This window comes from Mytilus californianus, unplaced genomic scaffold (genome assembly GCF_021869535.1).
Source record: "Mytilus californianus isolate M0D057914Y unplaced genomic scaffold, xbMytCali1.0.p SCAF_4, whole genome shotgun sequence".
Lineage (NCBI taxonomy): Eukaryota > Metazoa > Mollusca > Bivalvia > Mytilida > Mytilidae > Mytilus > Mytilus californianus.
In genome coordinates this window covers 24,084,453-24,102,896 of record NW_026262690.1, presented here as the reverse complement: position 1 = coordinate 24,102,896, position 18,444 = coordinate 24,084,453, and the positions used below count along the sequence as shown (strand labels likewise).

General features: G+C 30.7%; 1 protein-coding gene across 4 annotated transcripts in view; it reads right to left on the bottom strand.

Moving 5' to 3' along the window:
• Positions 1 to 405: 405 nt before the first annotated feature.
• Positions 406 to 18,444, bottom strand: part of LOC127737744 (TSC22 domain family protein 1-like) — an 81,618-nt gene continuing 63,579 nt past the window's right edge. For all 4 annotated transcript variants that reach the window (XM_052248625.1, XM_052248626.1, XM_052248627.1 and 1 more), the window contains 2 exons: positions 6,921 to 6,966; positions 406 to 3,340 (listed from right to left, as the gene is read on the bottom strand). In XM_052248625.1, the coding sequence (XP_052104585.1) occupies positions 3,164 to 3,340; positions 6,921 to 6,966 (223 nt within the window). In that variant the 3' untranslated portion in view covers positions 406 to 3,163. The remainder of the gene's footprint in view (positions 3,341 to 6,920; positions 6,967 to 18,444) is intronic.

Here is an 18,444-nt window from a genome sequence, read left to right as displayed (position 1 = left end):
ATTTTTACAATTCTGACATACAGACAGAGGAATACAACTCAAAAGTTTCAAACAAGTTGGAATTTTTTGCATGTTTACAATTGAATTATTAATCAGGGTATCAGAAAACGTTACCATGAGAAATACCGATTTTGATTGGCTAATATTGCTTATCAAGATTGTTTCTCTTGGTAAAAGTTCAAATCGGGAACTACAAATATTTTCGTGTAGATTTTGATAAAATCACTTTTAACAGCTTTTTTCAGTCATGATGATGCAATAGGAACAAGGGGAAAGCCTGTAGTCTATATAATATAGACTACATATATAATATAGACTACAGGAGTATATGGTAAAAGTTGACAGGTATGACCGATACTTTTTAAATTCCACTTGATGTTGGCACTTTAAATAATCAAAACAATAAAAATTGTAAATTAAATTTATTTTAATTTCATGGTAATGTTATTTAGTTTATAAATGTCATATTTCTCTCCAATTTATCCTACTTTTGCACATTACATTCATATCACAATGGCAAGTTATCTTCCTTACCAGAAGAATCTCATTTTGGTTTCTTAATCATCTTCCAGCAAGTTTCAAGATTTTAAATATACCAGACAATATTTTACTGTAAAAACACCTGCAAGACAACGTAATTTTTTATTAAAAAAATGATTTCTGTTGAAAGTGTCAACAATTTGAATATTACAAGCTGCATATGTCTTGACCAGATTATTTGGTTAAAATTTGCAGATCCTTTTGAGATAAATGTAGTTTTTCTTTATACAGGCTTTACATATCACATTTCTTCTTTTGAATAACATTTTCATAGGTCTTCATGGTCAATTAACACAACCAATTTAACAAAAAAAAAGAAGTCATAATTTTTATTGATGAAGAATTAAAAAATGCAGGAACAAATCAACTTTCAGGTACCCCAACACATTTCTTTCAACATAATTATAAAAGACCTAAACTTAAGCTGATGTCTAATTTTTGTCTAAATTTCAAAAGTAATCAAGCAGTTACCATTTATAATTCAAAATGTCACCCCCTCCCTTGCCCCATATAAAAAAGATAAATTGTCTGATATACTCAAACATTGTTTTCATCATTTTATACATATTCATAAAGAGTCATTTATCAAAACAATACAATAAATGTCTCTTTGATGAATATGCCATTAATCAGCGATAAGAAATAGTAAACAATTTCTTAAAATATTCAATATTTAGCAAAATGCAGTTAGGACTTCTTAATCAAAGCTTTTTAGTTACATTTTGAGTAAGTGTTTGTGTGAACATACTAATTAGATCTGTTAAAACACAGTATCTCTTATCATACTTCAACATTGCAAACAAAATATAAAACATATAACACTTTCCTTCAAAATAAATTATAGCACTTCCTTGAAACTTATTTTACTACATTTGAAAGGCAAATAACAATAAAAAGTAAAATTCTAAAAACTCGATTATATGACAATTTTCTAAACATGTAAAAATGACTGGGTCTATCTGTCCAGTAAAATAATTCCATTTGGAAAAATAATTTTGATCTACTGGTTATTGAAATTTGAATAACTTGTACTTTTGCTTACCATTCTAATTTATTTAAAACAGACCCAACAGTTTTCAAAAGGTAAGAACACATATCCTTTATGTATTAACTCATATAAAGTATAAACTTTTTAAATTTAAAATAACATTTATTTCAAAAGGAAGTATTTAAAAATCATATGATTTTAGGAATTTTTATAACCAAGCCAAATAATATGCAATTTATTTAAAAGAAACATGAAAAGAGACTTCATGTTAAGCTGATATTAAATGATAAAACTGAAGAAAGATGAAAATTAAATTATTTTCATATATAATATATTCTATTAAAATATAACAATATTTGTTACATCAATATACATATAATACACATATACAATTATATTTATAAATTTATTGTTTTAACATTAAATTGCATTATTAAAGTTTAATGTCAAACAAAACGATAACAGGGATTTGTACTGGCCACATTAATAATTGTTTGGGTTATCTCCCCTTGTTCAAGAAATTGGCATTGAGATAGTCATTTCATTCTATTCAATTATAAGTCCACAAAAAACGCAACCTATAAAATAAATGGTGTAATTCCATTAATATGTATAGTTTGTTTTCAGTTTCGATTTGTTTACCACAAATTCTCATTAATGCTGTGAATACCATGTTACTTTGTAAGTGCAAAACCATGGTTCAATATGAACAACTATTATTGTGTGCAGTATATGTACAGTTCTATTCTTTAACCTCCTCATCTTATGAATTTAAATACCTCAGCAAAAAGTCTGTTCAAAGCAATCAGGGACAGCTAGTATCCTATTATACAGTAATTATTCATTGCAAATATCTATATATCATACAAAGTGAATCTTTAAGCAAAAAGCAACACTAAAATGATGGGAAAACAGAATACAAACTGAAGCTACAGAATTAAGCAGACAGTCTTTCCTTTCTTCATCAAGTTAATAATGTCTTAAATGTAACAGCCAACCAATTTATTAAAACTTCTCTTAAATCAAAAATTAAATATGCCAAATATTGAGAGGACATTCTGGCCAAATGGTAAAAACCAAAACTTTTTTTTAAAGTATTTTCATTGCATACATTAATATGGTAATTATTTGTTAATTTTAACAAATAAAATAAAAATCCCATCTAATTTCCAAATTTAAATATATAGTTACTGTCTGTTACCAAAACTGTTTTTTTTTCATATAGTTTAGTCCTTACAGTATTTATTATTTACAATTAGGTCCTACATAATCCTGAAAATGAAATAAGTATGCCTAATTTTGGTAATCAGAGTAACAAGATAAATTTTCTCAGCTAAATGATATTCTCTCCTATAACTGACATGTTAAATCAATACCATTACAAAATAAATAATACTGATATTCTGATTATGTATGAAATTAATAAGTAAAATGTCAAAATTAGCTTTGCAATATCTTGGGACAGCATATTCTATTGATCCAGTGGGTAGCCATGACAATTGCTGAGTTTCAACAGGAGTAACTCAGACCACTTGAACCATATTGATGAACTCTGGTTACCATAGAGATGGCCTGGGTCATCAGTGTCACCACATGATGGTTTTAATTTATCTGTAGACATCCATTATGATGCTGTCATGAAGATGATGAAGGACTGGAAAGTTTGGAGAGCGTTTCAGGACTAGCAGAATTTTTTAAGATTTGGTTTTCATATTCTAACTGTTGATTTTTGTCCATCAGTTCTTTTATTTGTTCCTTTAAAACTTCTACTTCTTCTCTCACTGCATACATCAAATGACTCTTCACTAGATCCTAAAAAAAATAAAATAGGAATTGTTCATAGCATTGTTTCAGGATTAATCTTGAAAGTGTTTTCATTCTTGATTCTGAACACTACTAAATGAAATTAAGAGTAAATATTTCATACCCTCTTAACTCCAATGACATAAATATATTGAGTTTGAATTGAATGCAGTTTAGATTTTTTTAGATATACCATTTATAACAAAAAATCGGGAAAAAAAATTACATCTTTCAGATATTTTGCAGATTAGCTATTCGGTGTATTTTAAATTCAATGTAGAAGGAGACTATAGTTGACAATCAATTCTGTCTGTTTACTGTACATCAGATAATGCCCAAAAACATCAGAAATTCAGAACTTTGTTTTACTTAATTTCAAAAATATTACCTTTAAACAAAAAAAATGTAAACTAAATGGCAAATAATATTTTGATATCTTAGGCTACTTATATGTAAGCCTGATTATTTTCATGTTTACTTCACATAAAAATAAGCATTAAAAAAACACTCACTGGGTTTTTCATTACAAAAGTATAACTGTTGGATGTTCAGATAAATATGTTGGCTACAACAGAACTGTGGAAAAAGGCATTACAAAACAAACTGAAGGAGCTAAGGGCTTTTCAAGTTCCAAACCAGAAAATATGCAATTGACAAATACCTTTGCATTGGCCCTAAAATTACTAAATCTAATACTCCAATTATGCAATTTTGTTGTTATCTTTGCATAACAAAGTTTTTGTTTAACCATTTAAACCTTCTCTTTAAAATCCAGTCAGTCATATTATGGAAAAACAAGATTACTCAATGGTAGATTAAAGTTTACAAATTGTTTATACATCTTTGTAATGATCAATCATTTGGCATTTACCTTTTTTCCACAGAACTTGTGTAGAAACAAAAACAGCCAGTACTATCATGTCAAGTCCTATCAAGTAAAGCCAATTTAGGAAGGAGTGTTAGCTAGCTTATGATCCCCAGACACATTTACAGACCATCAAATATTGATACAATTGTCAAATATAACAAGATACTCAATGTTGTATACTCTCGTTATTGAGTTAGTCAAATATTAGCCAATAATTTTAAACAATCGGCAAAGTAAAACTTCTGCAGAAATTATTCTGAATACTCAAGAGGAAAAATTGATTTCATTATAATAACACAATAAACAATTTGTTGCCATCTTTAGATGTTGTTTCTGAGGTAAATGTTACTATGGTTACATATTTAATTACTGAATAAAATAGAATTCTGGACACCTTAATTTCCCTTTAATGGATGAAAAGATGTAAGAAACCAACATTCATGACATATCAATAACGAAGTTTTGTAAAACAATATTCAAGTACATTAGATGTGATGCTCAGATTAAAACAGGAATGCATTTGTGTTCTAACATATAAACACCAAAATAATGGATTACTTTTAATCAGTACAATCGTTGTGTCCAAAAACCAGATTTATGATATGACACAACATGAGGATTTAAGTACCATTATTCCTGAAATTTCCCAAATATTAGAGAGAAGCGTCTAGGTCCATAATGCTCAATTTGGGTATTACAAATGTAACACTTAATGACCATAGATATTCTTTTTTAATTTGCAATACACAAGTCAACAGTTCATTGGCAGATTGCACAGAAAACAACAATTAGACATTAATTTTATTAACAACTACTCCTTCAAGAAAATATAATAAAGAGCTGTGCCATGAGAGCATGATACGCCCGTTCCTTTTCAATTGAATAAAGTTCCAGAACTCCTCAATGTCATAAAAAAACAAAGGGAGCTTATTATAGTAGATATAAACCAGTCACCAAAGTTTCATGAAAACTGCTCAAAGCATTTTTGAGTTATTGTCCGAAAACTTGAAAATCCCCCCTTTTTTTATGAATAAAATCCCATAACTTGGAAAAGTAAAATCTAAAAGTTATAAAAATTGAAAGGGAGCTTACGTCAATAGATATAAACAATTCACCAAAGTTTCATGAAAATTGGTTTAAGCATTTTTGAGTTATTGTCTGACATGTTGACGGTGGACGGACAGAGGTATACCATAATAGGTCCCGTCAACGGGCATATAATTGTCATAGGAAATTTTTTTAATTAGCAAATCTATGCTAAATCTTTCTTTACCAACGACCTAGCTTTGGATTGGGGGACAAAACATCAAATACTAGTAGTCATATATAGTTTTATTCATTCGTCTTCTATTTGCTCTGCTTTTAATTACATCACACTTGTTTATCAACAACAGTGCTGAATAAGAATATATGCCAAACTAAGGCAAACAAGCATGCAGCGAATTTCTGCACTGAAGATAGGGTGCATTCACAAAAAGAACCCAGGAATTTTTTTTTATTTAAAATGTTTTAGTTGAGGTGATTTAGGATTTTTTCCTGCCAAGACAAATGGGGCTCCCAGAAGTGGATTGTTGCCATGACAGGAGACCCCAAATACTATAGAAGCTTTACCCCTTTCTATTAAATTTTGAGTCTTCAACCATAATTCATAAATTCTATTATAAATTACCAGAGGTTTCCTAGCAATAAGTCCATTGTAAGAGTTTTTAATATCTATTTTAATTAATTTTTTGACAACTTATATCTATTTTTAGTATTTTTTTTGTATCCAGGTTTATTTACTGATGCAGTAATCAGTCATCATTCTTATAGGGGATATTAGATATATCACATGTCCAAATCATGACAGCTATCAGTCTTAACATAATTTATTTTGTATTAGTTATAGTTGCGTTTACAATGTTATACATTTAGTAATAATGGTGCCCAACTTGGCTGATCAGCAGGAACATATAATTATAATTTTTGACATTAGACAAGCTCAGGGTTAAATTGGGTCTATTATGGCTTCAGAGAAATTTCTTTGTCAATTGTCTTCTAGCCAGGAGAGTACAAATGAATTTGCAATACTTTATTGATAGCAATAGAGCCAATACTGATTTACAAAACTTGTGGTATATAATATTCAGGAAAGGCTGTAAAAATTTGTACAAATGAACATTGTTTTAGTTGTTAACAAAAATGTATTGATATCTGTCATTTATAACTGGTAAATCATTAATAATATTTTGCAAAATATCTTAAAACGTGATTATGCAATACTTCTTTTTTTTTCTAAATACAAAAAGCTTCATGGTAACAGTAAATAAACATCTGTCAATTTCTCAATCAATTACATCAGTGGAATGTATATCCTGTTGATGGTGTTGATTTCATGATGTTTATGTTTGATGCACATGGTTGCAAATTGAAGCAACCAACTGCATAATATCTTATATATACATAAAGTTTATACTTAAAAGGAAAAGTACATGACAAAGTGGTGTCTTTTAGGCAATGAATTCTATAGTTGATGTGTTTTTCTTTAAGTTGCAATATCAAGGGTTTATATACACTTGATGCTTGAATGCCCTATATATTTTTTGCAATTCTTTTGCTAAGCTTTTTAAATACCACTATCAAAACAGTAACATTAAAATGTTTCATAATAACTGTTTTAAAAACAAGTTTAGGAATTGAATCTTAGATTAAGAGTCTACAAAAATATATGTCTTTACTTACCATAGCTTGTTCTATTTTGTTATCAATAGCAACAGTACTTGAACCACTGAAAAAGACAAAAGTAAACATTTATACTTTTATAAAAAAAAATGACCATTGCTATAAATTCTCTCTACAGTGAATTATTATATTTTGTTGCAATAACTTGTACAGAGTGAATGAAACACAATTACCAAACTTGGAAATTGTTGTCCATCACCTGAAAGTAAAATCAATAAATAAACCATTAATCCAACACATATGCTTTGGAATAAACTAGGCTAGAGTTCATCCAAGAACCATGCAGTCAATAATTCTCCATCATAAACTATTCTCATGTAAAAAACACATTACTCTAGGAAATACTATATTTTAAAAATATTCATACAATCTATTTTTTGCTGCAGTTCTATGTTTACAGGAAACAGAGGCCATTAAAAATTATAACATATATATTTATGTGCTTACTCTTCAATATCAAACAATCTCATCCAGTCAACTTCTTTCAAAGCTTGAGTAAGTCTTAGATCAGGAAAAACAAATATATTCCCATTTACATTATTAAACATTCTACTAGGTGGGTAAAATTCCATATTTTTCAATGAAAATCAGTTTCTCACTCAATGAAGTCGCTGTATAACAAAAGTTAGTATGTTCACTAATTGCACTTTAATATTTTCCACTTTCAAATATTAATTTATAAACTTATAACTTTCAAGCTTTCATATATTCTAGGAGCCTTTTCACCTTGGTTCTAACAGTTCCACTATAACAATAAAATATAGGACCAAACTTCACTTCTATTTAAAGAGAAATGATGGTTATGTACAGGTTATAAAAGTGCTGAATTATGAAAACACTTTACACTACAGGTAACCACCATTAAATCCTTGACCATGTCATGTTCTCATTTCAGGACATATGAAGGTCAAGCACCTAAACATTCAACCATAGGTCATTTGCAATGGCTACCATCATTTATGGAGGAAGTTTTGAGGACAGAACAAGACATTTACATGGACATAACATTTTCCTGACTGGTTACAACTGGATATTACCAATTAAAAACTAATAACTGGAATAATTACATCTCAGACCTCTTTAGGTCAATAACCTAGAGAATTCCAACCTACATGGCTCAACCTTTAGAGGCACCCCTAACTGCATGAATACTCTACCAAAAGTCTACATCATTTTAGTAAATGGTTATGCTATTGATTTTATAAGAACTTTGAATGGATTCTGATAATTAGGGCACCAAACTGAAAGTTCTACAATATAATTCTACTGAACATGAGATACACTGTATCAACTAAGAAAGTACATATACAGTGTACACCCACTATTTACTAATTAAACTTTAACTAATTCATGGTATACTCAAACAACTATAAAAGTACACCAGGAAATGTTTATGACGTTTAGTCATAATCAACCAAGTGCATAGTCATATTTTCTTCAGAACTTGAAACAACTTATTAAATCATTATCTAATATTGCTAATTTGAGGGGAGGCATCGTCTGTTGTCTAAAAAAGTATAACAAAATAATGAACTCCAGGGCAAATTCAAAAAGGGGAAGTCCATAAAAACTGACAAAATCAAAAGTTAAAAGTCTAAAATATAAAAAAAAAAAGAAGAGGAACCAAAAAAAAAAAAAAGAATCTAGATTTTTTAAAATATTTTTTGTAATTGTTATATTTTTGTATTGTTTTGCTGTTTATGTGTGTTATTTTCATGTTTAAGTAACAATCAGCTTGTTTGGATTTTATACTAATAAATATCCTGTATTTTATCAGGTTCCTGAAATGGAGCACTTTAAAAATGAAGGAACTTTACAACTACAATCAAAGCCTGCAATGTATATTTGTAAAACAAATAGTTACTTGTGATCACACAAGTTCAAACTTAACTTCACATAAATGACAAGAAAGATCTTAACCTAAGAAATGAACCTGAAGAAACGTCTTGTTAACAATCAAAATTTTCAATTTCAAAATAGATCCAGAGGAAATTTACAACATGCATACTGTTAAATATACTTTACAACTTCCTGTGGTCTTGTACAAACAGTAATACTAACATCTTTTTATTCAAATGTTCTATAAAAAGAAACATTTTACTAAAATGAACAATCAAACACAATCCAAACATATTTAGAGATTTGTCTTACTAATGTAAATGTCAGGCTATATATAGTCAACTTTGTTTTAGGCTGGAAGAACTAAACACAAGTTAGAATCTATTTTAAAGTGCTGATATACTATCTTAAGATCATTACAAAACTATTAAACAAATTAAGAATTCATATTACTATTCCTGTACTCCTGGATCATGCAATGCATGAACAGGACATAGTAGATGTGGTATGATTGCCAATGTGACAATGAACCATCCACTGACCAATGAAAGAGGATGTAAACAACTTTAGGTCACTGTACGGCCTTCAACAACAAGTAAAACCCATACTTTATAGTAAGCTTTTTTATTAGAGGCCCAAACATGACAAACTTTATACAATTCAAATGAGAAAAGCAATGGCCTGATTTTAGGACTACTTTTTCTTCAGTTTATTTTTGTATTCCTTCACGAATTTAAAGTCCCAGTTTATTTATCATTTCAATCATTACAGTTCAATATCTATGTTTAAATTCAATTGAAAGTTGTCAATATCATTATTATCTAAACTATTTGAAAACAAGAAGTCCTTGAAAGCAGTCCTTGAAAGCAGTCCTTGACGAGTGGAGCTTTGACCTATGGGTGTACATCATTTGATTTTAAACTTATTATCTCAGAAAACAACCATTGTCTTTGACAAATGACCTTTTAACCTTAAATAAACTCCAGGTAGAGTGTTTACACAATATCATCAATGCTGAACATGATAATCATTTGCTGGTCAAACCTTTTGGTGGTGTGCAATTAAATTATCAATTACATGTTAAATTAAGTTGAACTGAAAAAAAAAAAAAAAACACAACAGACATCTGGGAGCAGAGCTCAAATGAATTCACACTTAAACTTAACTTAAGCTCATTTTTTGCTGTGTCTCAGCAACACTTAACAAAATAGAAGCTACACGATATCCTTTGGTATTGCATATACTGCAAATGCCTAACCTTTTTTTTGATGCCAAAGTTCCTGATATGGGAAAGCTCTAAGATTTTTAAACAAACTGGGCATATCTTGTGTAAAGTTAAACTTGAACACAAATTAAAACAATAGGCACACCATACTCTCCACCATACTGAGCATTAAATTAAAATAACTGTTTTTATACACCTTAAAAATAAAAACTTGATAATGCAACTTGAATCTTCAACTGTAACCTTTCATATACATAATTACCAGACTTGACAGAAAAGTTGTAAATTTTACTATTTATAGTTGTAACAAATGACCTTGACATGATGAGGGGACAACACCTGTTTATAATCTGGCCTTGAAACTAACAGGTCAATAACATGTTCATGTGTGCTTCCAGTGATTTTTGTGAACATAACAAACCCTCAAGAACAAATACTAGCATTATAATACCTAACAAACACAAGGCAATATTGAATATTCTGCTTACTAGAGAAATATCTAACAATGAAAAAAATACATTATACTCTTTTAGATATCTTTTGATACACATCCTTTAACCTGACAAAATTGTCATATTAAATGACAGTACACCTTACTTGAACTATGCATTTGATATAGTATAAATGAGTTCAAATAAGAATGGCATGACTAATTACTCAATATATGCAAAGTCTGTCATTATCTGTCACAAAGGTAAAAACAATAGCAGGTAGTGTCAAATTTAACTGTCTGACGTCAGTTTCAAACAGTAAAGGATCAGGTAAAATTAAACAAGGCATAAAAATCACTAAATGAGACCAAGAACTTTCAATAATCATTACTATAAATTGTACTGAGCTCACAGAATGGTCACTGTCTTTCGAAAAAAATAAAGAAAATAAAAGATATACTTTAAATATTTTTCAATTGTTTTTGTTTCGATTCAGAATCAAAATATTGTATTTGCTTTGGATACCAATATGTTTTCGTTTTAAAGTTTTATCTAAGTCTTTTTGCTGAAAACACTTGTTGAAGACCTACGTTTCCAAGCTTTGATAAAATGGAAAATAAATTTGAGTGAACTTAAAATGGAAAACATGTAGTTAACATTCAAAATCATTCAAATCAGACTTTTTACAGTTTCATTCATGTTCACTGAGAGATTGAGGAATGTAAGTCAGTCATATGATTAAAATAGCACACTAATCTGTGCATTTGGCGACAATTGTATGATAGTAGGAAATATCAATAACTGAATTGTATATCTCTAATGAAGAAAGAAGCATAAAGAGAGCTATTTGATAGGCTATATCTGAATGATTTTAGAAATGTTGCTTTTAGACTCAATAATTCAACTCAGGATAAATACAAACACCTCAACTACTTTTAAATAGCATATTGATAAGGACTATGTTCTCTACAAAATGTTTTAGCACTTGCGTGAAAAATTTCGCATTTCAAAAGTTTAATCTGTTTTAAAAATTAAAATCACTATTCAATATAATATTGTGAATCCTAATTACACCTTTTCATGCTTAAGTTGCATCAGTTCCTTCCAAGTTGATTGAGTACACTACTATCATGTCGATTACATTTTTTTGGCACTTGGATTATCATACATCCTTTTTATACTACCTGATCTTTGATGATGATGTATAACATTACAGAAATACATGCCCTAGGTTGAAGTCAATTATCAGTTACCTGCTTTTAAATTAGCATATAATTTGATAACTGTTCAAGATTTTCACTGAGATAGACTGCTTTTGAAGGATTTAAGGAAGCAGATACACATTCGTGACCAAAGAAACTTAAAAGTTTCTAATTACCTATTTACATCGTTTTGCCTTGAACTTTAGGTGTGGTTCTTAAAAGACAGGTTTACAAGTAACCATGCAATAGAAGTTCAAAATAAAGCATGAACAAAGACTGGAAGTGTTATAGAATACTCAACAAAGCTTCTTCACTGTTGGAGGGACAGCAATGTGTGCTGCTTCTGTATTTGTTTCCCTGTATATCAGCAAAAAATGATAAACATTCACTATTTTGTCTCACAATATCCATTTATTTTTAATTTGTGCATTTTGGAAAGATATTTAATCGAGAATAAAGCTAGGTGTATAATAGTCTTCATTCCAGTCTATAATACTATACATTGCCTTGTTGGGGTTCTTACTGAATTTGTTCTTTAAATCATTCATGCAATAATTTGTTCATGCTGTGTCACTGCTTCTGATCAATTTAAATTACACCATCTCCATACAAAGAATATAATGCAATTCAATGTATTTGAAAGTATATGATGAAAAAAGTAATAACTTTTCTATTCTGAGCTGCAAATATGATATTGTAAACATCTAAAAATATATCTTATTTCTTTTTTTTTTCAAAGGTCAAACAATTATTTCTTTGAAAGAGAACTAAATTGAATCCAACTTGACACAGATTTATGGATTTATGTCACAAAACACAGGTAAATCACGTAAGGGGAGATTTAAGGCATCCAAAACACTGGTAAATGATAAGTGGAGATTAGGCATCCAAAACACTGGTAAATGATAAGGGAGATTAGGCATCCAAAACACAGGTAAATGATATGGGGAGATTAGGCATTCAAAACACAGGTAAAAGGATAAGTGGAGATTAGGCATCCAAAACACAGGTAATTGATAATTGGAGATTATTAAGTCATCCAAAGCACAGGTAAATAATAAAGGGATATTTGGCATCCAAATCACAGGTAAATAATAGGAGAGATTATGCATCCAAAACACAGGTAAATGATAAGGAGATTATGCATCCAAAACACTGGTAAATGATAAGGGGAGATTTGGCATCCAAAACACAGGTAAATGATGAGGGGAGATGACAGCAACCAAAACACTGGTAAATGATAAGTGGAGATTAGGTATCCAAAACACTGGTAAATGATGTGGAGATTAGGTATCCAAAACACTGGTAAATGATAAGGACAGATTAGACATCCAAAACACAGGTAAATGATTTATGTGTAAAGTTGAATGTAGATTATATGAATTTGGATAATGTAATGATATAATCAACATCCATATTTCATCAGACAAAATCAACATTATAAAAATCTTTGCAACAGAATAAAATGTCAAAAGAACAACAAAAGCTTGATAATTAACTAAACTTTAAAACAATAATGACTGATATTTGGAGTCATCTTCTTATTATCTTCATATTAGTTGTAGATTGAAGGTTTAGCTTTTAACTGCACATTTTCCAAAACCTTTTTTTTTTCTTTGAAAATCTTATGTGCACTGTAAGTCTTCAATAAGGATATAAAACAAACACTTAACTTTTCAAACACAACATATTTGGGATTCAATACAAATAAAATATTTGATTCCACATATTAAATAAATATTTGGGAAGCAAAAATTTTGTTTACACTCCTTGACAAAATATGTATACACAAATGTACATGCCATACCATGTCCTCAAATATTTGGATAGGTTATCTAAAATATTTATTGATTCCTTTCAAGTAAATACAAATTTCACAGAATAGGTTTATATTTAGACACCATGATCTGCCCACACTTTCTCTTGTGTAACAAAACCACAATACTGACTAATTTTTATTGGATGACTTGACAGAAATGAGTGCCCTTATTATAAACAAAGCAAAACAATCAGGAAAAACTAACATCTTAGAAATACAAACTAAGTTTTTTCTCTTGTAATCCTGCTTTAATGAACTTCTGAACCAACAAAACTTTAGAAGGAGAATATCTAAAACTTGTTCAAAGAAAATTTTTGAAATTTCATCAAGATTAATTCTAATTACCCCATCAACTGAAGGGCACCCTATGAATATAGGAAAATGTATGCTCATTCAATCAAAACTTCTCAAAATTATATTTGTAACCATTATAATATAAACCAGCACAACATGAACACTAATAATAACAAAGTGCAAATGTCCCTATAAGTACTATAAATCAATATCATATATTGATAGCAGTATGTTGCAACATGCAAGGTGTGATGTGATGATCAAGCTAATATACAAAATTATGGATCTCATCTTACTGACTAGTTCCAGAATGCTCTAACCCCTAAAGGCCAGACTTTTTTTGGGACCAAGACAAGCCCCAAAACAGACTGTCCAACATCAGATACAGTCCCACCTAGTTACTAAAACAGGTTGTCAGATATCAGATATGTCCCACCTAGTCCCCAAAACAAGTTGTCAGACGTCAGATATGTCCCACCTAAGTCCCCAAAACAGGTTAACATCAGACATCAGAGCCATCTGGGACTACTTGCCCACATCCAGCAGCTGTACAGAAAAGTGGTGTCCTTTTTACTCCCAATCATACAGCTGTACAGAAAAGAAGTGTCCATTTTACTCCCCATCATACAGCTGTACAGAAAAGAAGTGTCCATTTTACTCCCCATCATACAGCTGTACAGAAAAGAAGTGTCCTTTTTACTTCCCATTATACAGCTGTACAGAAAAGGAGTGTCTCTTTTACTCCCCATCATACAGCTGTACAGAAAAGTGGTGTCCCTTATACTCCCCATCATACAGCTGTACAGAAAAGTGGTGTCCCTTTTACTCCCCATCATACAGCTGTACAGAAAAGTGGTGTCCTTTTTACTCCCCATCATACAGCTGTACAGAAAAGTGGTGTCCTTTTTACTCCCCATCATACACATTTCTGTAGAGGACACTGATGAATGCAAATTGAACTCATTACATAAAATATCCAACAAATAATTGACTTACCAGAAGTTTTTTAAAAATTCAAATGCTGTTATAAACTGCGTATTATTATTATCCTCTATTACGGAATGTTCTGTTTGCAAATCTAAATATCTGAACACTTGACTTGGTGATGGAGGAGTTTCCATTGTAATACAAAATGCCACAGAACTCATTTTATAAACGCCAATGTGCAAATTGGCTTACTTCATTAAATAAATCTTTGTCGCAATTTAACAACTCAAAAGCTTCAAATATCTTTCTATTATTGTAATTGCTTAACTGTGAGGCTTTCAATTAGTAGCTTATGTCCATTCAATACTGAATTTCCTTCAAAAACAATTGATCAGTTTTAGTGTTGTACAATGTTTATGTTCTGTTTATATATACACTGGATTTCCCTTTACATCACAGGGCGTTACACTCTACTGTGTTTTTAACTTCCACACAGGTATAAAACAGCTGATTGCCCACTCAACCAATGACATTGACTGATGAGTACAACCACTTAATGAATATTCATTTCAGGAAATCAACAATTACATAGCACAGTACTAAGTACATAATATTAGACACAATTTGTTATTTTTACAGTTACAAGAAATTAATTATTCGTAGATGTTGAACAATAACCTGTGAGTGCATAATTATAGTGTATCCAATTAAATGCATTAAATCATTTTTTTTAAGCCATACTAAATTGACAAACAGGAGGAATATGGTGGATTCATTTATTTTCGTAGGTACAAATGTACCAATTATTGTTGATTAGTGAAAAGTTATATACAAGACTACAAGTTTATATTTACTTGAACACATATTCATTGTGCACCATTTCCCACAAAATCCATGAAAATTTAGTGCCTTCAATTAATAATGAATGCACAATACTTAGGATTTGGAACATCAAGGAGAGGATGACCAAGGAGCTGGTCAAACTACAGGCAACTTTATCTCTGCTGCTTAAAGTCTATTTATACATTTCTTAATCTTGCCTCCCTCTGCAACTGAAATTACATTTTGTACAGTCTTCTTACTACATGTAAGTGGTCTTATATGCAGAAATAAAAAATATATAGAAATAATGAAAAATCTGTTCCTTGTGAGTTGAGTCTATTTAAAAGTTGACTTTTGGAAGCAATGAATAACCATATGCCTCTTGAACAATTTTCATATCATAAGTCCAAAATATCACAGGAGTCAGTTTTCCTACAATATATTGCTCACAGAAATACCTTTACATAAAATGTGAAGGGAAATCATTACAGTGGATAGCATATGATGAAATTTTCCCTTTTTTTGTGGAAATATAACAAATCAAAAGTATATCTCTCTAATCAATACCCAGGAAATATATGTATAACTGTGGCCTCATTTCGAAATAGCAGATAATTTTCTAAAAATAACGTTGTGATAAAACTATTAATTATAACTCTTGAAGCCTAACTTCCTTTCTGAAATAATGATTACCCTCATTACTCGAAAGACAATCATTTCCTTCACAGTTGTTTACATGTTGCTAAGCTAAAAGGGTGAGGCTGTATGGGGAGATAATGTGAGTTGATAATAACATCTGTCAGTTATGTTATCAGGTTAAACACAGATATATATATACATGTATGGAGGATAAAACTGAAAAGTGAATAATTAACATGCTACCAAACTGTTGAGTGGTACTGAAAATGGTTACAGAATGATGAATAATTTAGTATAAGATGTGAGGATTGAGACAATGGTTTACAGTTTACTTGATCTGGATCAAGGATTTTGAAAAAGAGGGGCCCTAAATCTAGGCAATGTTTGGAGTTGGACAGGTAAAAAGTCAATGCATTAACCAAATATGTAGCTCCATAGGGTGGGGCCGCCCAGACCCTGCCACCCCCTTGAATCTGCTTCTACAGTTATCATAAAACAGATGAATTAAATGGAACATGTGGAATTTATCAACTCAACAGCTACCCAACAACACAAATAAACAGGTGCAGCTCATCATGCATATTAAAATTGTTGCAAGAAGAACATGGAATACTGTAGAAGTCAGTAATAAAATGCTCCGCTGGGCGCAACTTGATACGACCGCAGAGGTCAAACCCTGAACAGTTGGGGCAAGTATGGACACATCATTCAAGCTTGATACAGCACTGAATTTGGATTGTGATTAAATATTTGACACAGCACAGGTTTCTGACACAGAATGAATGTGGTCTAAGAACTTAAATTTTTTTAATTTACCTATTCAAACCATATCATTATTATTTGCTTTTATATAAATCAGAAATAACCAATTTAAAATGAAAAATTTTAAAGAAAAAAAAAGGAAAAAAAGGGGAAAAAAATCCCTCCCCCCAATTTTTTGAACCCCCTTATGATTCATCACCCCCAAACTCAATCCCAGCCTTCCCTTTGTGGTATAGTACCTTGCAGTACAATTTCAGAGAGATCCATACACTTGAACACAAGTTATTGTCTAGAAACTAGAAAAATGCTTGTTTTTAGGCCCCTTTTTGGCCCCAAATTCCTAAATGTTTTAGGCAATTACCCCCAAAATCAAACCCAGCTTTCCCTGTGTGATATGGAACCTTGTGGTACAATGTCAGAGAGATCCATACACTAACACACAAGTTATGTCTGGAAGTTACAAAAATGCTTATTTTTGGCCCCTTTTTGGCCCTTAATTCCTTAACTGTTGGTACCATAACCCCCAAAATCAATCCCAACCTTATGGTAAAATTTCATAGAGATCCATTCACTTAAACTAAAGTTAGAGTGAGAAAACCAATGTGTCTTCGGACGACGACGACGACGCCTACGTCATACCAATATACGACGGCCCAAAATGGCCCTACAGAAAAATGTTGCTGTAGGAAATCCTTTAATACTTGAAATTTGAATCAATGTGTGTACATTCTATGTCATTTCTGGGACTGCCATATAAAAGTTGTCTTAAATTTGACCGAATCCAATTATAACTTTGGAAAAACAAATAGAAAAATTTTTATACAAAAAAGGAAGCTAATACGGCACTTTCACCAATCCCAACAACATAGGTTAAAGATTGAAGTAAATTAATTCAAGCATACTGAGACAAGTTGATGCTCAAACTGTGAAACATCAATTCAAGCATACTCAAGAGTGGGAGTCTGATGTGTGAAAAAACTGTCTTTATGTATGGTTAATGTCCAATAATTCTGGAACAACAAACAGAATAATGGTCAAAACTGAATGGGAGCTTTCTTCCATCAATTTAAATGATAGTACTTTAAGTTTTCATGAGAAATACACATGACAGACAACACTATATTGGTACCATAAAATATAATACATCTCATTTAAGACTGAAAACAACTTGGTGGTCAAGTGGTAGCTAATGCTCGCTAATACGTGCAAGAGGTTGTGGGATTTTATACTAAACACACACTTTAAAATTGGTATTTGCTGCTTCTCCACTTAGCATACTGATTTAGGAGTGGGAGCAAAGCCTGATTGGCTTCAAGACACAATAATGTGTCCATGTAGTTTGGTGACATGTCTTCCTGCAAATTGTTACCTTGTGTATTAGCTGCTTAAAAAGTAACTCAAAGTGTATGTCTAGTATTTTAAGCAGGGTTAATATTACAATAACATGTTTTCCCTGATATGCTGAATGCATGTAATATTTGCCACTGGACATCAAACACCATTTCATCATCTAAGACTCACTGGCATATAAAAAACACAAGACATCTAAATGTACATATTTCTG